This window comes from Neolamprologus multifasciatus, chromosome 19 (assembly GCF_963576455.1).
Source record: "Neolamprologus multifasciatus chromosome 19, fNeoMul1.2, whole genome shotgun sequence".
NCBI lineage: Eukaryota > Metazoa > Chordata > Actinopteri > Cichliformes > Cichlidae > Neolamprologus > Neolamprologus multifasciatus.
The window spans coordinates 29,199,749-29,222,551 of record NC_140457.1 but is presented as its reverse complement, the minus strand read 5'-3'; the positions used below and the strand labels follow the sequence as shown (position 1 = coordinate 29,222,551).

Sequence of the window (22,803 nt, the reverse complement as noted above, 5' to 3'; positions counted from 1 at the left end):
CTGCATAGAGTCCCTGCTTCAAAGTAACAAGTCTTCTGATCTCTCACTCCAAATGGAAACAGTGTTTAGCACCACTACTGTTTGAATATGTTTTGGATAATTCCTTCTACAAAACAGGGCCTCATGGTTCGATTGGAGTTTCCTGAAGGCTCTTTCTGTTACAGTTCATTAACTAAACGTTGCCACACAATGTGCCTCTGTGAACCCACAGGCACATGTAATCCAGACTGAACGAGACTTTATTGTTCCTACTGCATGCATTCTCTGTGAAACAACCAGTCATCCGTTTGAGGTATTTCAGTCTTCGATTCTGTGTTGTAATGACAAAGCTCATTGACGACATAACTTGCCAGCCACTCCATGTGAGCGGTAATCCTCTCACAGAGCTTTGTTACCAATGTTACGTGCAGACTGCTGCCTGCTAACAGGGACAGAGGAGCAGTGGAATGCAATAATCCCATAAACCCTGTTCCTCACGGTTTACCCACCACTTCTCCACAATAGCATCATACAGATTTTAGTTAGGACAGCATTTTACAAAACTCCCTGCCTGCTTTCTTCTTCTAATTTTCTTCAGTTTAAAGTTTAAGGATCACCATCATTTTTAAGTTTTTAGTTTTTAACTTAATCAGGTATTTTTTGTTTGTTTGTTTTTATCTAGAAGGTCACTAAATGGGGATGGACTCTGGGGTTAATATTTCAAATGAAGATGCACCTTATGGGGGGAAGAGTGCATTTACCCAACTGGAGCATAACATTGTGGCTGGATATCTCATCACTGCAGGTAACAACGAACAACCCTCATGCTGTGTTTTGCCATGTTTGCTCTGCGTTATGTTCTTCAGTTTTGCAGTTGTGTAAATGCAGTCATTGTGTGGTTAAGAGGGATAATAGTCTGTTATAATCATTTGAATTTTAATGGTTAAAGCCTAAATGTGTCTTTGATGTTCTTTCTTTACCAGTGAGATGTCAAAGGATTCATCCAACCAAGCCAAGCGAAGCAATGTGGTTTCTTGACAAAACTTGGATATCAGTATTTATTGAGTTTTAACCAGCTTCTTATTTTCATATAATTTTTACATTTTAATTTGATTGATGTATATTATTTTATGGAAGGTCATCTCCTTACAAGCTTAAAGAGACGTGGTCGTGTTTATTCTTCAGCGTATGACTGGAGATAATCACTATTGTAACCACTTAGCAGCCACCAGGTGATTAGATAGAATCATGCCAACCTCCTGGGTATCATGTATGTCTGTTTTGTATTTGCTATTTGCAGGACGGATCAAACTATAGGTTTTAAGTGAAATCAACCAAGACTTGTAGTCAAAAGTTAATTCTTTGTCTTTCTCCCTGATGCTAATGCACACACCATCTCCAGTCCATATTGGATTCATTTTCGAAATAAGAGTCTATACTAGGTTACAGGATGTTGGCACAATGCTCTGTTTTATGCTGGGTTGCAGATGAATGGTCAAAAACATACCTTTGACCTTTATTTGACCTGCTAATTGAAAGGTTGGTGGTTTGAGCCCCTGTCTGCTCCATCTGTTGTATCCTTGGGCAAGATACTAACCTCAAGTTGCTCTTTAAAAATCCATTACAGTTTGAATGTAATGAACAGCGTGACTGTTAGAAAGAGCACAGAAAAAAGCGCTCGTGTGAATGAGGCAAGTTGTTGTAAAGTGCTCAGAGTCCTGTCCACACTGATAGATGATTTTTCTTGACCTCCATAAAAAAGGACTGCACTTATAATTGGCCATCTATTAATATGACATTATCCCATAAGTTTAAAACTACACTGTTGTGAACATGGACTACAAAAAGCCTTTTGAAATAGTATGCTATGTATAATAATGACTAATCATCTCCTAAACTAAAGTCTGGGCTCTATCACGCATGCATAAACACGATTATTTATTTACAAAACTGTTCCAGTTACTTATTGTCAGCAGATTAGACATGTGACCCCTCCGGGCTCCAGACAGCAGCTCAATATTAACCAACATTAGTCCAACTAATGTTAGCCTTGAGTTGACCGAGAAACGGTTTGATTACATTCTTGAATGATATGAGACTTTATTTCGTAAAAGGCCAAGACTTTAAGCTTCTTCAGGGCCACGTCCCTCATTTACAAACCAGCCTAAGCAAAACTGACTATTTGACCACCAACCTGGACCCCAAACAGGAGAGGCCTGGTGTATGATGGATTTTTATAAATATTAAATATAGTAATATTTGCTATTATGCTATTTATTTTGTCATTTATATTCATAAATATTAAAATTCTGCTGCAATTTCTTTCAGCTGGAAAACATGCTACATGAGTTTGCTATGTTTTATCGAATCTAAGGCCCCAGAGAATACAGTCTGCCTATGTTGACATATTTAAATACATTACAGTATCCTTTTAGCTTTTTATTTACTTTCTCCTCCTCTCCTCCTTTTATTTGGATGAAGATATTAAATCTCGTATTAAATCTTGGGGAATTGCACTCTCTGAGTACTCTTGTTTGTATTTCTGTCTTTTTTAAAAGCTACTTTTATCCTTTGCCATTGTTTAATAAAGAGCCAACAAATAAATGTTTGTTGTATCCTACTACAGTGACAAATACGGTATCTTAAACTTCATGTTTGACTTTCACTCTGTAACACTGTCTTTCTTTTCGTTTCTCAGGTGTCATCAGTTTAGCGAGCAACATTGTGGTGCTATTGATGTTTGTCAAATTTAAGGAACTTCGCACACCTACCAACTTCATAATAATCAACTTGGCTTTTACTGACATTGGAGTGGCTGGTATTGGCTATCCCATGTCCGCTGCTTCAGACATCCACGGCAGCTGGAAATTTGGCTATGCTGGTTGTCAGGTGTGTAGAATACGACTGCCTCTGATTCCACTACATGCACATCTAGTTTTGTCATTTTATGCTGTTTGTTGTTTAGGTTATGTTCAACCAACTGCAGCTATAGACAAATCTAGCACTTGTTAACATTGTTAGTGAACCCAGTCGCAAATAAACTAGGCAGTTTTTACCCATGTCTGTGTCAATGTGTGGAGAGTATTTATGAGCAGTGTTGGGGAGTAACGGAGTACATGTACCGCCGTTACGTATAATACAAAATATGAGTAACTGTATTCCGTTACAGTTACTGTTTAAAAAGGTGGTATTTAGAATACAGTTACTTTGTTGAAATAAATGGATTACACTTTCCTGTTTCATATATTAGCCTATGCCCTCTCGATTTTTGGTAATTCGATGCCGGTGGAAAACAAAACACACAATAAGAGGCTCTAATGCCTGTCTCAATCTCGCAACCCATGTCACCTCTACTTGCGGTCCGCATAATGACGTGAAGAAATATTTTTTAAAATTAATATTCAAAAAATGATTTAATATGATGCAATAGGCAGAGTGTTACAGGCATCGCCCTAAAGAATGTAGCATCATGGGCAGTGTAGTCTGTGCTGCAGGGAGAATGGACTGCCATACCCGTTATGTGTCTGTGAGCGAGGGAGGGAGAAAAAGGAAAAGTACGAGCTGTCATCGAGCAGAAACGGGAGCTGGAAGCATGTAAATATAATAATAACCACTGCAGCCAAGAAGAGAGCCTGACGAGCCCAGCTGTAAGTAAGCTATTAAGACTCGACTGTACACCGTGTTCGTGTTTTCCTCTGAAACAATAAGTTCTGTTGGAGCAGCCTTTCAACGCCTCTCTCTGTCTCTGCTAGCAAAGTTGACCCAGACAACAAAGTAAAGCTAGTTTTCAGCTACGAGCCCGACATGAACCCACCGTATTAGCCAGAGGTCCCTTTACTACGGTTCAGAGCTGCGGACCTGTTTTATATACGCGCCGAATAGTTTTCTACACGAGATCGCTGCAAAAAGTGCAGCCTTACCTAATGTCCACCTACTGTTACTCATTTATATTAAGATTTAAACATCTAGTTGGTGTTAGTGTGGAGAGTAACCTTCAGTAATAGTCATAAATCACACAGCAATAGTACATTCATGTAGTTGTAAAAAGCATGATAATATATTAAGTAATCCAAAGTATTCAGAATAAGTTACTAGGGCTGCCACAAACGATTATTTTGATAGTCGACTAATCAGATCATCATCCATTGGATGTAAAGCGTACAGCTTATTGGACCAGCAGCATCTGCTCTTATATAACTATCATTAGCTTACAGCTTTATGTGTTTAAAGTCTGTGCTAACTAAAAATAAAGACAAGATGATAGTTTATTAAAGTTTAATGAAATCTGCAGATTGTTCCAGTGAAGTTTAATAAACTCCTTGCTATCTAAAATATAACAGGACACCGGAGTAAATTCTCGAGCATCTCACACTTCTGATAATCAGCTGTCTGCTTGATGTTTATTCAGCTGTGTAAAAACTATAACTTTAATCTCAGCCAAACCGATTTACTCAGGAACAAATAAAATACTGAAAAAAGCCAAACAATAACATTTTTAAGTTATCTAAGTGACTTATATATCATGTTTAACCTGAGTAGCGAAAGACGGCGGTGGGTTTGAAAACGATCTGCCGGGAGTCCGGTGTTCTCACGGCTCTAGTTAGCCTAGCCCCCAGCTAGCTATCGAGCTAGTGGGTAACAGACGTCTCCGAAAACGTCGGAGCGCTTTTGAAAATATGTGGTGTCTTGATAAACTGAGCAGATATTTGAGGTTTACACAGCTACATTCTCGCCTGAAAATATGTTAAACGTTTATTTTGTGACCCAGAAAGAATAATAAGAGTAATATTAAAACTAACTAGCTGCCGCCATTGTTGGAAGCTGAGCAGGGCCATGCTACTTCTTCTTCTTCGGGGTTTAACGGCAGCTGGCATCCTTGTACATGCAGTGCTGCCATCTTCTGTTTCAGTCCGTTATTACACTCTTAAATCCTACTACTTATTCCTGCGTCTTTTGTGATCTTACAAAGCTTCAAACGACGCGTCGACTATTAAATCAGTCGTCAATGTAATCGCGACTAGTCGACTAATCATGGCAGCCCTGCATGTTACTCTCATTGAGTAATGTAACAGAATACATTACAAAATACATTTTGGGGCATGTAATCTGTAATCTGTAGTGGAATACATTTTAAAAGTAACCTTCCCAACACTGTTTATAAGATAAAATCTGAAATAGCCTCTTTGTTACATAATGTCTTTTAAAGTTATAAAATGTGTTCCACAATCTCACTGTCATGAAACGCAGTGTGTGGCAGGCAGGTTAGGACCCAAATGCAGGCCTCTCAGGTTGGACTGAACTTAACTTTATTGCTGGAAAGTACAAATAATTAAATCCAAAGAACTTAATGGAAAGATACTTATGCATCCAAACACTGGACGCCCTGAACAAATGTGACACACACCAAGAAGGAGATCATGACTAGGGATGGGTACCGGTATCCGGTGCCATGATGACACAGGTTCTGACATAAATGATAGTAACCAGACCGAAAAGCAGCGCACATTTCGGTGCTTTATTTCGGTGCTTTATTTCGGTGCTTTATTTCGGTGCAAACTCAGCAGCCTGCAACAAGTGCTTTAAGGTGATACTGTGATACTGTCAAAGGAGGTAACACCTCAAATCTGATGAAACACCTGGCGACGCATAGTGTTTTTTTAAAGCCGAGAAATGCACAGTATTTGATAGCTTGCTGCGAGACCTCACACCGAGCACATCTCCTGCGGGTGTGGTGCCTGTTATCGGACTGGAGTTAGCAACATCCCCCAAAAACCCGAAGAGGAGAGTCCTGGCCCCTAGCCCTGCCAGTGTAGCAGAAATGATGAGGATGATGATGCAGCAGCAGCCGTTCTTCTCTGCGTGAGTAGCTTAATGTTGTTCGTGTGTAATTTACGTTGAGTAGGCTAACCACGTTATTACATTAATGCATGTAAGGTGAGCTAGCAAACATCATCATAGCTACATGCGGCTGTCTTCTTGTTTGATGGCAGATACTCCCTTCACCCTGGACAAAAAGGCTAAAATGACCAAAGAAAAAGTGGAAAACAGTTAAACATGAGAGGTTTTTGGACAAATTTTGTGTTTTTTCCATTGTTTAAGCTGCTTCCAGCCAAGAGTGATACCATATATGCCCTATAGCTGCAGAAAAGGCTAACATTGTTATCTTTTTACAAAAAAACAGCTAAACATGAGAGGTTTTTGGACAAATTTTGTGTTTTTTCCATTGTTTAAGCTGCTTCCAGCCAAGAGTGATACCATATATGCCCTATAGCTGCAGAAAAGGCTAACATTGTTATCTTTTTACAAAAAAACAGCTAAACATGAGAGGTTTTTGGACAAAGTGTGTGTTCTCCATTCTTTAAGCACCGGTTCGAGCACCGTTTAAGCACCGGCACCATTTCAAAAGTACCGGTTTGGTACTGGTATCGGATAAAACCTAAACGATACCCATCCCTAATCATGACAACGGACAGAGGAAGATACAGACAATATATACATAAGAGGGAATTGGGGCAGAGAGGAAACAACTGGGGAACTCAGCTGGACATAATCTCACTGACGAGACCTGGGAAGCAAAACCGAACACGATCCACACGAGAGGCTGTCAAAATAAAACAGGAAGTACGAGAAATGCACACCAAGACTCAGACTGACTAATTAAAGATAGAGTGAGAGCGAGCGACACAGAGAGAAAGACAGGGGAAACAGATAGTCTTGACTCCATGTTTATTTGCCTGGCTTCATACAGAAAACAGATCCTGGCTGCCCTCACCGTAGGAACAGGGATGGGCGCAGGAACCTGCCAGAAGCCAGCTCCTCTCACCTGAGGAACTATTACAGGTGCAGAGGTGGTCTATTCAATTCAATTCAATTTTATTTATTCAAATCACAACAACAGTCACCTCAAGGTGCTTTATATTATAAGGTAGACCCTACAATAATACATCTGGTCTTTGCTGGCATCACCCTGGGAGCCAGGACTGGTGCAGGTGATGGCTGGACGCCAGCTGTCACCACCTGGAAACCAGAACATGGATCGGCTGGGCCTCAGTCACCAACACCCAGGTGCATGAATGGGTGCAGATGAAGGCTGAAGGCAGAACCGCCTTGGGAGCAGGGACAGGGACCGGTCGAGCTCTACCTATCTTAATACGGGGAACTGAGATGGGTGCAGGGAAAAGCTGGGTCCAAGCCACACTGGGAGCAGGAGCAGGCAGAGCATATGGCTTACGCGAGGTCACAGGTGGAAGAACAGTCTTAGAAACAAGCAAAGACGAGGTACCACAGTCTTTAGAGGGAGCCCCAGAGGGCGCAACAGAACCAGTTCTGCACAGGTTCACAGCAAACAGTCTTCAAAGAGGTCCCCTGCAGGGTCCTCAGAAGTGACACTAACTCTAGAGTTGCTACCCGCCACTTTGCAAACAGGTTCAAAACAAGACAAATCATGAGCAGACTCAGATACACATTGTACTGGTTCAGGGTTTGGTTTAAAACATGTATAGTTTGATTAACAGTAGATGAGAGTTCATTATCCACCAGCGCAGTAACATCACATGAAGTTATGGTTGACCCAAAAATTCTGTTTTGTTTTACTTTGTTTACTGGGTCAACTACAAGATACACATCTTTTATGCTGGCTGACTGAAGCAAAACAAACAGTCTTAGATTTTGCTGGGTTAGTGGCACACCTGGGAAACACAACTGGACTTAAACTAAGAAAGGCCAAGAGCAAGAGACACAGAGAGACACAGGGAGCGACATGACTGGAGAAACAGGCAAATGAACATGGAGACAAGGCTGACTTGATACAGAAAACGAGGGAGAGAATGAGAGAGGAGGAGCGAGCACCAAGGGAAACAACAAGGCAAGAACTCAGCAGCATAACCAACTAAATCTAAGACTGCTAATAGGAAATTTCAAAGAAATAAACAAGTTGATAATCCAACTCAAAACACTGATGAAAAGACACTTAAATTACTTATTACAAAATCTGTGTCCAGGCTGATTCACAGTCTTTTAGCAGATTTTTTTCACAGCATTGTTATGGCATAATATTTCTGAGCCATGTAATCCTTTTTTTGAACGTATTAACAGAAGTGAGGAAACTAACAGCCATCATCTGCATTTGTGTGGCTTTTTTCTTTGAACCAAGACAATAATTTTCCCCGACATGGCTGTAATACACCACTGCAGACAACATACCTCACTGCTATGTTGAACAAACACAAATAACTAGACCAGGACTGAGAAAGGACATTTGGTCACAGTGTAAAAATCTGAATTTTATAACTTTTCCAAGTTTCTACAAGTTTCTGTTAAATCATAGTAACAGAATTCCAAAAGCCATTGTACCACAACATGTTAGCATCGTGGTTCTTGCTTTAATCTTTTGGATGCTAACAATTCTTGCCTCAAGCACAGGGCCATGATCATAGCCTTCTCGTTAAGAAGGAATTTAAGTACCTGCCTTTTTCTTTGTTTCTGTGTCTCCAGATCTATGCAGCTCTCAACATATTCTTTGGCATGGCTAGTATTGGCCTGCTGACCGTGGTGGCCATTGATCGTTACCTTTCCATCTGCAGACCAGATATAGGTATCCCACTTAGAGAGCCTAATATTTGCATATATAATTTACCCGACCACATTGTTATACTCCTTTTTATCTGTTACAAAATTGACAAAGATATTCATGATCAAGGGTTACCATGTCGTCTAATTCCATCATTCATAACACAACCAGTTATACTGGTCACAAAGTGATGTGCGATTAATCTCATGTTCCTTCTGTTGTCTTTTAACGACTGCTTAAATTGTTCTATTTTATTCATAAATCGTTTGTAAGTTCACCAAAATACAGACTCATTGAAGATGTTTTGAGGAAGTACAACCCAAATTTCAAAAAAGGTGGGACCTCTTATAAAATGTAGCAGGGAAAACAAAAACAAAACATTTCAAACACACACACACACACACACACATATATATATATATATATATATATATATATATATATATATATATATATATATATATATATATATATATATATATATATATATATATTGACTGAGTTGCCAGAAAACTTATCAAAGATGTGATCAGAATGTGTCTGTGTGGCAAAAGTGAGTTTTTAGGATTAGAAGAATGTCATCAGCATACAAACTGATTTTGGGATTATGTAATTTTTTTTGCTGTACCGCTAATCAGTTATTGTTCACTGGTGGCAACAATAGGGCAGATGGCAATAGTGGCATCCTGGTCTAATGTCTCTGTTTAAATTGAATGAGTTAGCTGTTTGCTCTTTAGTGATTATGGATGCTGTTGGAGTGTTATATAGGATTTGGAACCAGAAGCCAAAATGTTTCTCTTTTCTAAATCCAAAATTGTTTGTGGTATACACAATGAAAAAAAATCAAACTTTTTCTACTCAGATTTGATGGTTTCTTTTGTTTTGTGTGCTTGTAGGTCAATTGTGTTAATTTATTATGTCTGAATTTTAAAATAACTGTAGGTCACAAAAGAAGAATGGAAAGAATGATGCCATACCAGACAAGATAAATATTTGTAATGATTAAATATAAGGGTAAAATGAAAAGTAATTAAAAAAATGGCCAATTATACCCTAAACCGCAGAGGGTTTAATTCAATTCAGTATTTGGGTCAAGGTCAAGTTTATTTATATAGCACTTTTCCAAACAGTCTTAACAATGTAAACAGGGAGCCAATGAAGAGAAGCCAGTATGGGAAAGATATGCTCCATCTTTGTAGTCCCTGTCAGTACTGTTGCTGCAGCATTTTAGGTTAACTGAAGGCTTTTAAAGGAGTTTTTAAGACAGTCTGATAAAAATGAATTACAATCGTCCAGCCTAGAAGAAATAAATGCATGAACTAGTTTTTAAGCAGAGCCCTGGCTTTTTGTCAGCCTGGCTACAGGCTGCTGACAAGAAACCTAGGGTTGTTTTTATTTTTTTAATAAGTGAGGAAAAGTGAGATGTTCATGCTTTCCGAAAAGCTCTGTCTTTTTTTCTTTCTTTTTTTTAAACTTTTTTTCCTATAAAACAAACTATTCTTACAGGCTAAACAATGATCTTCTAAATTAGTGAATTGTTTCATCTTCATCTTATAACTTCAGCTTATGAACTGCTTTAAGGTGCACGTTTAAGAGTTATACCACAGAGTCAAGTAATTCTGATTTGAGGTTTTCGTTTTCAGTTTGGGTATCCAGAGTCGTATGCAGTGAAGATGTAATTCTATTAACAAGATAATCGACCTCTATGTGACTAGAATGGCTCAGTTACAGCACTTTCAGAAAGACATGTACTCTAATAATCGTGTTAACCACTGCTTTGTAATCTGTTGTGGTATATTTAAATGTTAATAAGAAATGATCTGAAAAATAGTTTGGTTTTTTTTGTTTTAGTTCAGTTTCTATGCCAATATGTCAGAACGAGATCTAAAGTGCGATTAAAGTGGTGGGTGGGTTCGACGGCGTTGTAACGATAGAAATGGTAATTAGTTAGATTACTCGTTACTGAAAAAAGTAACGCCGTTACTTGTAATGCTAACTGAAGTCTGCAGTGTACACCCCCAAGGGTGATGAGGAAAGGGGCGAGCACTGTTCCTTGCGGGGCCCCCTTGCTACAGACTACCACCTCAGACACACAGTCCCACAGCCTCAGGTAGTCAAGAATCCACTAGGATAGCTGATGGTCTACTCTCCCTGCAGCTTCCCCATTAGCACTGAGGGCTGGATTGTGGTGAAGGCACTGGAGATATCAAAAAGCATGACTCTCACAGTGCACCTAGTGCCCTCCAGATGCAGCAGCATCATCCACCCTGATGTTCAGCTGGTAGGCAACCTGCAGTGGGTCTAGGTCTCTCCTGACTAGTGGGTGAAGGTGGTGAAGTATGATCCTCTCCATGGTCTTCATCAGGCGTGAAGTCAGTGCAACAGGTCTGAATTGTTTTGGTTCTTATTTGTTAAACCCAGCTCCAGAGACAGTGTTGCATCTACGTCAGTTCATGAGAGCAGGGCTCATGATGTAAATTAGCTTTTATATGTTTAGTGTTTCATGTCCTCTTTAAAGCATATACAGGGAGTTGGGCGGGTTGGGAAAGAAACTGTGTTTGGCACAACAAAGCATTCAGACCATAATTCTGTTTGCTACAACTGCTGGACGGGTTTTTGTTTTTGTTTTTGTTGTTGTTGTTTAAAACAATATCAGCAGTATGCAGTTTAGCAGACTGCTGATATATTCTATAAAGAGTATATGCATGTAGGCGCAGATAGTGACGTTTCAGTTCCAGTGTTTCCCTTAGTGTGTGCAGGTGTATATCTAACCTTTGTATTAGTTGTTTTATTTTGGTACTTTGGTCTCTGTGGTGCTTTGCATTTCATTATAGCTCCTCCTAGTCTCATTACCTAGTTTCTGTTCACCCCAGTTGTGTTCATGTTCTCTAATTGCCCTCAAGTGTCTGTTTTTGCTCCCTGTGTCTTCCCTGCCCACATTATTAGTTTCCTGTATGGACCGTGTTATTAGGATTTTGGACTCTTCTGCCAGTTGAATAAAGTTACATGTCAGATTATTCAGTTGCCTTAAGAATCTGCATTTGGCTACTCCTTATGCAAAGCTATGATTGGTGCCTTGTGAAATGACAAATGTAACAAAGAAGAGCCAGGATACTTGAGCAGCTAGAATTCCACATTGGACTATTAGAAATGACATTATGACCACTCACAGGTAAAGTTAATAATACAAATTATCTGTTCATCGTGGCTCCTGTTAGTGGGTGGGACATATTAGGGAAAATTTTGTCTTCAAACTTCACGTGTGAGAACTAGGAAAAATGGACAACTGCAAGGTTTTGTTTATTTATTTATATTTATGCACTATCCCAGCTTTTGTGGAATTGTGGTTGTACTTAAAAATCAACAGTTTGCTAATCTCTATTAAACATTTATTCAACTATCTGCAGCCTAAAAAAGCGCTTACTTTCTTAGTTATGAATTTAATGAGCAATTGTTGTTAGCGCTACAATCGCTCATTAAATTCAAAATGACTTTATTGTCGCACTTTCCTGACCTTCATTTTTTCTATGCATCATTTCTCTCTCCAGGTGAGAAAATGACGGTACGATCATACAATCTTCTTATTCTGGCAGCATGGCTGAATGCTGTGTTCTGGTCCTCCATGCCAATTGTTGGCTGGGCTGGTTATGCCCCTGACCCCACTGGAGCTACATGTACCATCAACTGGAGACAGAATGATGCGTGAGTCTTTAAGGGATGATGTACTTGATATTTTGGATAAAAAGCTACTAAAAAAGAGTTTGAACAGATATTTGCCTCTTCATTAGCTCAGGTTTTTTTCAATAGCCCAAACAGTCCACCCCATTAAAGCCATTGGTGTTTCTACTATCACAAGATGCAAAGGTAATGTTTTGGTGATTTGACACTATATAGCGGTTTTGCACATAACATCATGCACACGTTGCTCAACAACTGTCTGCCATATTGGATAAGTGGTAGCGATCACGTAAATTCACTGATACATAGTATACATAGAAATGATCACTATTTTCCCCTCATAATGCCTATATTCTGCTGCATGATTGGGTGCAGCAATGATCAAGGACAGAAATCCCAGGTCAGGCTTGCAGGCAGGTCCATCATCTTTAGCCTCAAATTCTGGAGGCTTAAACTGCACTCTGTTGGGTCAAGCATTGTCATCTTGTAGACTACAGTTTTGTCCTAGACTGTGGAGATATGGGATTGTCACTGGCTGCAGAATCTTATTTTAAGATCTCGCTCCACTGAAATTGCCTCCAGTAACAACAAAAGCTTTCAGCCTTTTGGTTAAGCAATTACCATAGCATTTTCTGTGTCCTCTCCACACTTTGACCCTACAGTCCAGCCGCAGTAGGCCAAAACTGTACCACTGAACATGATGTTTCTCCACATGTTCAGCTTACAGTACACATGTTGTCAGCACCAGCATAAACAGGTCTGATTGTGAAGGGCCTCCTGGGTGTCACATGAGACTGGAGATTGACTGTATGCTGTCTTTTAAGTGGTGGCAGGTTAAGGAAACTGTCTTTTTTGGTCTCATCCTCTTGGGATGCCCACTTTGTGGCCTGTCTGACATTTCCCTTTAAATGGAACTTGACCTTTAATTTCGGATGGTGATATGGCTCACTCCTAAATAATGCTCCAGCTTGGTTTTCCAGCATTCCAACTTGGCCTGGCACATGGCCTATCCAGATTAGTCAAATATGTTTGGAACAGACACTAACTATATGCTGACAGCGAAACAACTAGTAACTCAGTGTTCCAACATTCGGAAGAAGGGACTACTCTCACGAGGTACAACACACATGCTATGGCAAGGGGGAGCCAGGACGACAGGTCAGGGAGGAGATGTCATCATCATCACCCACACCAGAGATTGGGTACCAAGAAGAAGGATCTTTGAGTGCGAGAAGAACTGACCTGAAAGATAGGATCATGGCAAAGCTTGAAACCTGGATCCTCCGTAGCCGGTTACCAAGATTAAGTGAAGTACCCTCAGAAGAGCTACTAGATGATGCAAATGCAGCACTACGGAAGATACTTACCGCCACCATTACCAAGAGTAACCAGATGATCTATACTACGGCAGCAGTGCTCAGTAAGAAGCTTGGCTACAAGTTAAAAGTACCCTTCATGGAGAAGGAGACTAGAGGCCAAGATCAAAGTAGCACGGAGGGAGGTTAGTCAACTATTGGAGCTGCAGAAAGGTGCAACAAAGAAGGTGCCGAAGAAGTACAGCAAGCTGTACATACCTGAGGCCTTGGAAAATGCTGGAGAAAAAACTCACAGCCTTGGCCAGCTACTTGAAGAGATACTCCAGGGAGATCGAAGGCAGGAGAATAAACCTGCTGTTCTCCACAGAACCAGCCAAGGTGTACTCACAGTGGCAGAGGAACAATATGAGAACATCACCACCAAGACTGGAGATGGAGCAATACCGCAAGAGCATATGGGAGAAGGACACAACCCATAACGGCAATGCTCAGTAGCTAGTGGATCTGAGGGCAGACTACAGCAACCTCCCTGAATAGGGTCCAGTAACCATCACAGTAGCAGACATCCAAGACAGGGTCTCCAGTATGAAGAGTTGGACAGCACCAGGCCCCGACATGGTTCACGCCTACTGGCTGAAGAAGCTGACTGCACTCCACAAGCGCCTGGCAGCACAAATGAACCAGCTGCTAGTTGACGAAAGACACCCAGAATGGCTAACAGAAGGCCGGATAGTCCTGATCCCCAAGGACCCCCAGAAGGGACCGGTTCCGTCCAACCACCGGCCAATAACCGCAAGACAGATCGTGTCAGGTGTCATAGTGGCTAAGATGAATAAGTACATGGCTCAATACACGAGTGGGGCACAGAAAGGAGTTGGAAACAATACCAGAGGAGCGAAACCCCAGCCACTGGTAGACAGAGCAGTCGCCTGAGAGTGCAAGACTAGGCTGACCAACCTGGATTGATTACAAGAAGGTCTTTGACTGGATGCCCCACACCTGGATCTGTAAGTGCTCAGAATTGTACAAGATCAACAGGACCCTAAGAGCAGTGGCGGTCCTAGCCTGTTTGGCGCCCTGGGCGAACACTCCCTCTGGCGCCCCCCACCCCCAAGACACACACACACACACACACACACACACATACATACAGACAAAACATATTAAGGACATTAACATAAAGCTGTTGTACACACACACACACATATGAAGAGAGAGAGAGTTTTCATAGTATGCAAACAGCTACCAAACAGCCATCATAATTCATCATACAATGAGAACAGGACAAATCAACAACTGACAATGACTCATTAATATTAAAATCTGTAACATAATGTATTGTTTGGAGTTTAGTCTGTTACTGTTGCTATTTTTACCATTTCTTCTTGGAGCAACTGTAACGCACATCATTTCCTTAGGGATTAATAAAGTATTCTGATTCTGATTGGTTCAGGATGAGCTGCCATTATCCAATCACACATCTGCTTACCTGCATCTTTTGCTCGTTTCTCCTCCTCTTCTTTTCTCTTTTTTCTAAACTGAGGACCTGATGGCTTTGAACTTTTCTTGTCCATCTTCCATTGGTTTTAATTTTGCACTCCAGTATGAACACAAATCCCCCAACTCGAGGATCAGCACAACATGATCTAACACACCTACACCTTAGTTCACAGATTTGCTTTGTCTAGGGTGCATTTCTGAGATTTCACACAACTTAGGATTCAAATCATGAGCTTGGATTTACATCATTATAAATGAAATGTGCTCTATTTGGAAGCAGCCCCCCCCCCCCTCCCCTTTCGACGGGTTGTGTGTGTAAACTCAAACTGTAAATTATAAATTTTAAATTAGTATTGATCCCTTTACCCCGAGTCCTAAAGTGTATATTTTTTTTCTTACTCTTCTTATATTTATTGTTTGTTTACTTGCACTGCTGTAACTGGAGCCTCGTCGTCTCGTCTCTCTATATACTGGACTGTCTGTAGCAGAGATGACAATAAAGTTTACTTTGACTTCAGCAGCGAGCAGGCGCACTGAGGGCTCTCGCTCACTTTTCGTGTACAGAATTTCGAAAAAACATCGGTGCAAATTATAAATCTGTATCAGGATGTCTGGTGTTTTCGTGTTTGTTGGTTTGTTTTTATTTTGTTTTACTTTGCGAGTTGGTTATTAGATGCTGCTCCAGCCACCAGAGACACCCCCGCCGCCCCGCCCTCTCCTCCCAGTGCCGCAAGCAGCAGGCGCACCTCGCAAACGGAGGGCGTCCTTACTCCCAGCAAATGGGCGATAAAAAACCTATCGGTGCCTGTACCATTCCCAATATGCGGTGGCATGACGTCGGGGCAGCATGAGTACGAGCATTTTTTTTTTTTTGCCGATGCCCGTGATGCCGCCCCACACTACGATGCCGCCCCGGGCAACCGCCCGTGTCGCCCGTATCTAAAACCGCTACTGCCTAAGAGCCTTGATCAGCAACTCAATGGGGATGTGGCACACAACACTAGAGGCCAACTACAAGTCCATAGCGCAAGTCGCCCTCAAGTGCGGGATGTACCAAGGAGATGCTCTGTCCTGTTAAATATCAACACTTCACCAAGTTCTTGTGATTCCTCAAAGCCATCTGATGGAAGACAACACACTGCTCAATAGACCATTTTACACTTCCGGAAGGGAGATGCGTCCTGCATGACACGCTGCCGCGAATCTCGAAATGCCTAACAATTTTATTACAGGCTGTCCCACTCTAGTCTAAACAACAGTGTTACACAAGCATTAAGTAGTCACGTTGCATAGCGTACTCAGAGGTTTTTGTCCATTAGCTGCAAAACATCTTTTCTCAGCTCCGGCGAGGCTGTGACCTTGCCTTACTCCCTTCTAGTAAATTTCCACTGGCAGATGGTTCCCTGTTATCAGCTTCTGCAGACAAACGTGGGTGAGAGTCTCCAACATTCTACCACTAAAGGACATGTAGTCTAATGCCTTTATTATCAGGGCCATGCCCATTCAATGCTACACTATATAATTATATGACACTTATTAATATAAGCATTGAGACACTTCAGATATTTTCATCTTAACAGTCCCCACTGCTGTTCTACCTAGGCCTGAATCCTCTCAGTGAAATCAGTGACAGGACTGACTATGGATACCAACTACAGAACTAAGCAGTTGTCAGCCACCTCCTCTACATGCATGACATCAAGCTGTATGCCAAGAGTGAACGAGACATTGATTCACTGATCCACACCACCAGGATATACAGCAATGATATCGGAATGTCATTCGGGCTGGAGAAGTATAGTCGGATGATAACAAAGAGAGGAAAGGTAGTCAGAACTGAGGGGATGGAACTACCAGAGGGCAACATTGCAGACAGCTTTAAGTACCTGGGGATCCCACAGGCAAACGGGAACCACGAAGAAGCCACTAGGAAAGTTGCAACCACCAAGTACCCGCAGAGGGTCAGGCAAGTCCAAGGAGTCAGCTAAGCAGTAAGAACAAGATCCGGGCTATCAACACCTACGCCCTGCCCGTGATCAGGTACCCTGCTGGGGTAATAAGCCAGCCAAAGGAGGAGATAATAGCCCCTGACATCAAGACCAGGAAGCTCCTGACCATAAATGGTTCCAGTCCAGCACCCTGAGGCTGTACGCTAAGTGGAAAGAAGGAAGCCAGAGACTGTGAGTGTCAGCACCACAATCCAGGATGAGATAACAAACATCCATGAATCCAGTAAGATGGACCCAACCGACCGCATGTTCAGTGAATACCTCAGGCAGCAGAAACCCAAGAAAGAGGAGGAAGAGGAGGAATGATCATGGAAGGACAGGCCCCTGCACGGTATGTACCACCGGCAGATAGAGGAGGCATTGAGAAGTTCTGCTGGTGGCTGGACAAAGCTGGATTGAAAGACAGTGCAGTGGCACTAATCATGGCAGCACAGGAACAAGTTCTGAGCACAAGATCCATAGAGGCTGGGGTCTATCACACCAGGCAAGACTCCAGGTGCAGGCTGTGTAAAGATGCCCCTGAGACATAACTGCAGGGTACAAGATGCCGGCAGGCAGGGCATACATATAACGCCATAACCAAGTGGCCAACATAGTGTACAGAAACATCTGTGCTGAGTACGGCCTGGAAGTCCCGAGGTCTAAATGGCAGATGCCCCCTAGAGTGGTTGAGAATGACCGAGCTAAAATCCTGTGGGACTTCTTGATACAGATGGGCAAAATGGTGATGGCTAACCAACCAGACATAGTAGTGGTGGACAAGCAGAGGAAGACGGCTGTAGTGATAGAAGTAGCAATACCGAATAACACAAACATCAGGAAGAAGAAAGACGAGAAGCTGGAGAAGCGCCAAGGGCTCAGAGAAGAGCTCGAGAAGATGCAGAAGGTGAAGGTAACAGTGGTCCCAGTGGTAATCAGAGTGCTCGGTGCAGTGACCCCCAAGCTAGGCAAGTGGCTCCAGCAGATCCTAGAAACAACTACCAACATCTCCCTCCAGAAGAGCGCAGTTCTAGGAACAGCAACGCTGCGCAAGACCCTCAAGCTCCCAGGCCTCTGGTAGAGGATGTGAGCTTGAATGATAGACAGCCCAACACAGACAGAATTTAAATACATTTCACAGCTCTGTTGAAGAAGCTGTCTCTCAGTCTGGTGGTGCATGTTTGTATGTTTCTGTACTGCTTTCCAGAGAAGAAAGCAGTATACACAGTCCTTTGCCAAGGTGGGTGGTGTCTGCAGCGATACATCTGGCCTTCTTCTGGATTCATCCAGCATATACCAAGTCCAGATGTGGGAGTGGACTTTCCACAATCCCCTGTGCTGTTTTCACCTCCCAGGCCTGTTTTTCTGTCTTGTGCTGTGCTACTGCCATACCATACTGTTATACTAAGACAGAAGGTGCTTTCTATTGTGGCTCTGTAGAAATTCACAAGCAGCCAAGAAGAGAGTGTGATCCATTTTAGCTCCCCGAGGAAGAAGTGCCTTTGTTGGGCTTTCTTCACCAGGTGTGATGTGTTCAGCGACCAGGTCAGGTTAGATGTTATGTGGAGACCCAAGACCTTGATGCTGTTGTTATCTAAGAATCAGGTGTTGGATCTCCTCTCTATAGTGAGTCTCATCATTGTCTGATATGAGACCCACCACAGTGGTATCATCCAAAAACTTAATGACTATGTTAGTGAAATTAATGGCAGAACAATCGTGAGTGAACAGAATGAATAAGGCCGGACTGAGCACACAACCCTGTGGTGATGTTCAAGACCAGTGTGGAAGATGTCCAGCTCTCTATTCTCATCATCTGAGGCCAGTTCGAGAGGAAGTCCCTGATCCAGTGGCACAGCGATGTTGGCACACCCAGGTTATAAGGCTTCAGAACCAACATCGTAGTATAAGAGCTGGAATGTTCGAAGTGGGTCAGGGCTCAGTACAGTGCTAATGCGACGGCACCCTCTGATGCATCCTTTTCAGGAAAATCCTGTCAGTTGGTCAGTGCATGCCTTCAAAGTCCTGCCTTCCTCCTTATCTGGTCCTGTAGCTCTGTTGGTGTTAATCCTCCTCAGGGTGGAACTCACTTGGTTTAGATGAGGGATGATGCTCGTTAGCTCCCTTATATAGCAAAAAGTTCTTTACACCGTGCATCATGATCATCATGCAGCCTGCTGTACCATTTGCTCTCGTCACCTGTAGGCTGCCCTACCTTTTTCACCTTTTGCATCATCAGGTGACAGTACTGAACTGAACCATGACACAAAAAATAATCAGGAAGGGGGCAAATAATTTTTCTCACTTACATTGTAAGCATGTTTGCCTTAAATAAAACGGAATTTGAATATTTAGGATTTAAACCCTGTTTTAAATCCTAAATGGCGCCTTGAGGCGACATTTGTTGTGATTTGGCGCTATATAAATAAAATTGAATTGAATTGAATTGAATTGAATTGTTTAAAATGTTAATATGTCATTGCTTAGCTGAGATAAAACAAATCTAGCATGTCTCGGTATGAGAATGCTTTATAACTATCTGTGTTTTCCTTTCCCAGGTCTTTTATTTCTTATACTATGGCAGTGATTGCTGTGAACTTTGTGGTTCCTCTGTGTGTCATGTTTTACTGCTACTACAGTGTGACAGTCACTGTCAGGAGATACAAAGCAAGCAACTGCCTGGACTGCATTGACATGGATTGGTCTGATCAAATGGATGTCACCAAGGTGAAACTGAGCCGCATTTTTAGGCTTTGTTTGTTAATGCCACATGCATCTGTATTTATCAAATGCATGTTTAAACAGAGAAAAATAGTTCTGGTTAAAATTTGTTTTTTTGTTTTTTTACAAATATCCGATCTATGTTGTTCAATATTACAACATTTCCGAGTTTGGTAGGCTAACCATTTTTTTTTTTACCATGGTTATAGCTTTAGTTCAGACCACAGTGTTCTTGAAAATTGGAAAGTAATTTAGTTGTATATAATAAATGTGAAATTCAGGAAAAATATAGACTCCCGTGTGGTTTGTGGTCCACATGGGACACATAATTTATACTACATGGAATAAATTTGCATGTTTTATATAATGTTGTTGTTGTTTGTTGCTGACAGATGTCAATTGTAATGATTGTCATGTTCCTGGTTGCCTGGTCTCCATACTCCATGGTGTGTCTGTGGGCATCGTTTAGTGACCCAAAGACTATCCCTGCAGCAATGGCTATTATTGCTCCACTCTTTGCCAAGTCCTCCACCTTTTATAATCCCTGTATTTACGTCATTGCCAACAAAAAGTGAGTGTTCTCTCTTAAGTATGCTATGACAATAGTTAATATTTCTGTGCTACTAAACTTTTGCATAAGAAACCAATATGTGGGATAAAGTGGGATATTTCTGTGTCACATTAACATTTTTATATACTGTGTACTTCTGTCTGTAGTGTGTAGTGATGGTGGTGTGTAGAAGGACTTAAATCGCCTTTTCTTGCAGGTTCAGAAGAGCCATTACAGGCATGATTCGGTGTCAAACAAGACAGCGAGTCACCATCAATACCCAAGTTCCCATGACAATTTCCCAACAACCTCTGACGCAGTGAGATGATGTTGCATTCAGCATGATGTCACATTAATATTAAAATAACTTGGCATTAAAACGCTGTGTAGAAAAATGCAATAATGACACCAATGAGTGACGGTGCTTCCACTGTCAGCTCAGCAAATATTTTGTCTCCCTTAGTTTCACAAAATGTAACCTACAAAGTCTTTAAAAGGGTGAGAGCCATAGATGAGCTGCTTAGGCTGGGCCAAGCACCTGGGTCTAATGGGCTAAGCCATTTTTTAAAGATTGCAGCTTCCACTATCAAACACCCATGCTGATGTTTTTCTGATAGCTTGATTGAAAAGCAGCTGTAGTGTTTCCTTCTTCTCCTTTATTGGGACTGTAACAGGGCTACTGTCCCTTCTATCAAAAGTCTTAAGAAACCTGTGAATAAACACTTAAAAAATAAAGAAAAACAACGTTTGTATTCATGCCTTATTTTTTTGTCTGGTCTCTCATATGTTTGCAGGTACACTTAGCTTGACTACATGGCCCATATTATTTTTATGCTATATATAAATTACATGAATATGAAAAAAATCATTGTTTTTCTTAACAATGTAGGTCTTTATTCTTATGATGAAGTACTTCTTGGGTGCATCTCTGGAGTACACCAAGCCTTTTCCACTCTTTCATAAACATGACGATGCCCCCCTCCCCATTTCTCCCACATTCTTACTCTCTGTCCTGGTGTGAATATGTGTGATGGGGTACAACCTACCATCCTGTGGTTAATGTAAACATAATGTGCACTTTATTAATCCCCATAGGAAAATTAAAATGGCCTGTATTTGTATAGCTTTACTAGTCCCTAAGGACCCCACATTCAGTCATCCACCCATTCACACACACATTCACTCTCACATTCACACACTGGTGATGGCAGCTACATTGTAGCCACAGCCACCCTGGGGCGCACTGACAGAGGCGAGGCTGCCGGACACTGGCACCACCGGGCCCTCTGGCCAACACCAGTAGGCAACGGGTGAAGTGTCTTGCCCAAGGACACAACGACCGAGACTGTCCAAGCCGGGGCTCAAACCGGCAACCTTCCGATTACAAGGCGAACTCCCAACTCTTGAGCCACGATCACTTTGATTACTCCTCTGCATTTAACCCATTCACTCAGAGAAGCAGTGGGCAGCCACCAACCCAGTGCCTGGGGTGCAGGACCTTACTCAGGGTGGGCGTTCAGTGGATTCGAACCACAGACTTTCCGATCATGGTTTGGCCACTATACCTACTGAGCTTGGGGCAGGGATACCTTGTAATCCCTCAGGTCAGATTCAGGTCACCTGAAAAAGAGGATTGTGGTTCCCTCAGCGGTCGATTACCAAGACCATGTGAAGTACCCTCTGAAAGTGAATACAGCATTATTGTCCCTGCAACACCACAGCAACAGTTATCCTTGAGACGCTTGGCAACAAGTTAAAATGCCACAGGGAGATGTACCCTCCATGGGGAACAACGCTACAGGCCAAGATCAAGGCACCATGGAGTTTGCTCCTTATTGGAACTGCAGAAAGGTATGAAAATGTAGAAAGGGGTTCAAGTAACAAGTAACAAAAAGATTCCTTAGAAACTGCCACGCAAAGACTCGCAGCCTTCGCTAACCACTCGAGGAGGTATACCAGAGAGATAAAGCCCAGAGAACAAACCAGTTGTTTTTCCACTGAGCCATTCAAGATATACTCTCAGTAGTAGGTGAACAATGTGAGAAGAGGCCTAGAGATCGCTTCTACAGTAGTGTAAAGTCTACAGTGACTGTAGACAGTTACGTCTTTTCATTGGCCCGGAGTCTACGATGGCATATGGGCCAATAGGAGTGCTGAATCCCACTGTAGACCAAGAGCACCTGGCTGCAGACACTGTGGAGCTCCACAGAAACCGGAAACACTCCACCTCCACACTAGGCGGAAACACATGACTTCAAATTTGAACAGAGTTACATTGCACCAGCTGTGCCTCAATATGCGTGCTTGTGTGTACACAGTGCATATAAAGAGTTTGAAATATTACTCTTTTTGGGTCACAAAATACACTTTTAAGATATTTTCAGGCGAGAATGTTGCTGCAGCCACTGTGGAGCTCCACAGTGGCTGCAGCAACACTTGATCTGCACAGTAACCAGAAACGTGTGACTTCAAACTGGAACACGGTTACGTTGCACGACCCAT

General features: G+C 42.0%; 1 protein-coding gene across 1 annotated transcript; it reads left to right on the top strand.

Annotated features, from left to right (window-relative positions):
* Positions 1-385: 385 nt before the first annotated feature.
* rrh (retinal pigment epithelium-derived rhodopsin homolog) lies at positions 386-21,045 on the top strand. The gene is made up of 7 exons (XM_085143807.1): positions 386-784; positions 2,678-2,868; positions 8,473-8,572; positions 12,097-12,250; positions 19,589-19,757; positions 20,144-20,322; positions 20,519-21,045. Exons 1-7 carry the CDS (start codon positions 673-675, stop codon positions 20,622-20,624), a joined length of 1,011 nt encoding a protein of 336 aa, XP_084999933.1. The 5' UTR covers positions 386-672; the 3' UTR covers positions 20,625-21,045.
* Positions 21,046-22,803: the final 1,758 nt, after the last annotated feature.

Bases quoted from the DNA above. Each gene is read 5' to 3' on its own strand.
- rrh (XM_085143807.1), top strand. From the start codon at position 673: ATGGGGATGGACTCTGGGGTTAATATTTCAAATGAAGATGCACCTTAT. The intron at 2,869-8,472 runs GTGTGTAGAATA...CTGTGTCTCCAG, and splicing joins TTGGCTATGCTGGTTGTCAG to ATCTATGCAGCTCTCAACAT. The intron at 20,323-20,518 runs GTGAGTGTTCTC...CTTTTCTTGCAG, and splicing joins TACGTCATTGCCAACAAAAA to GTTCAGAAGAGCCATTACAG.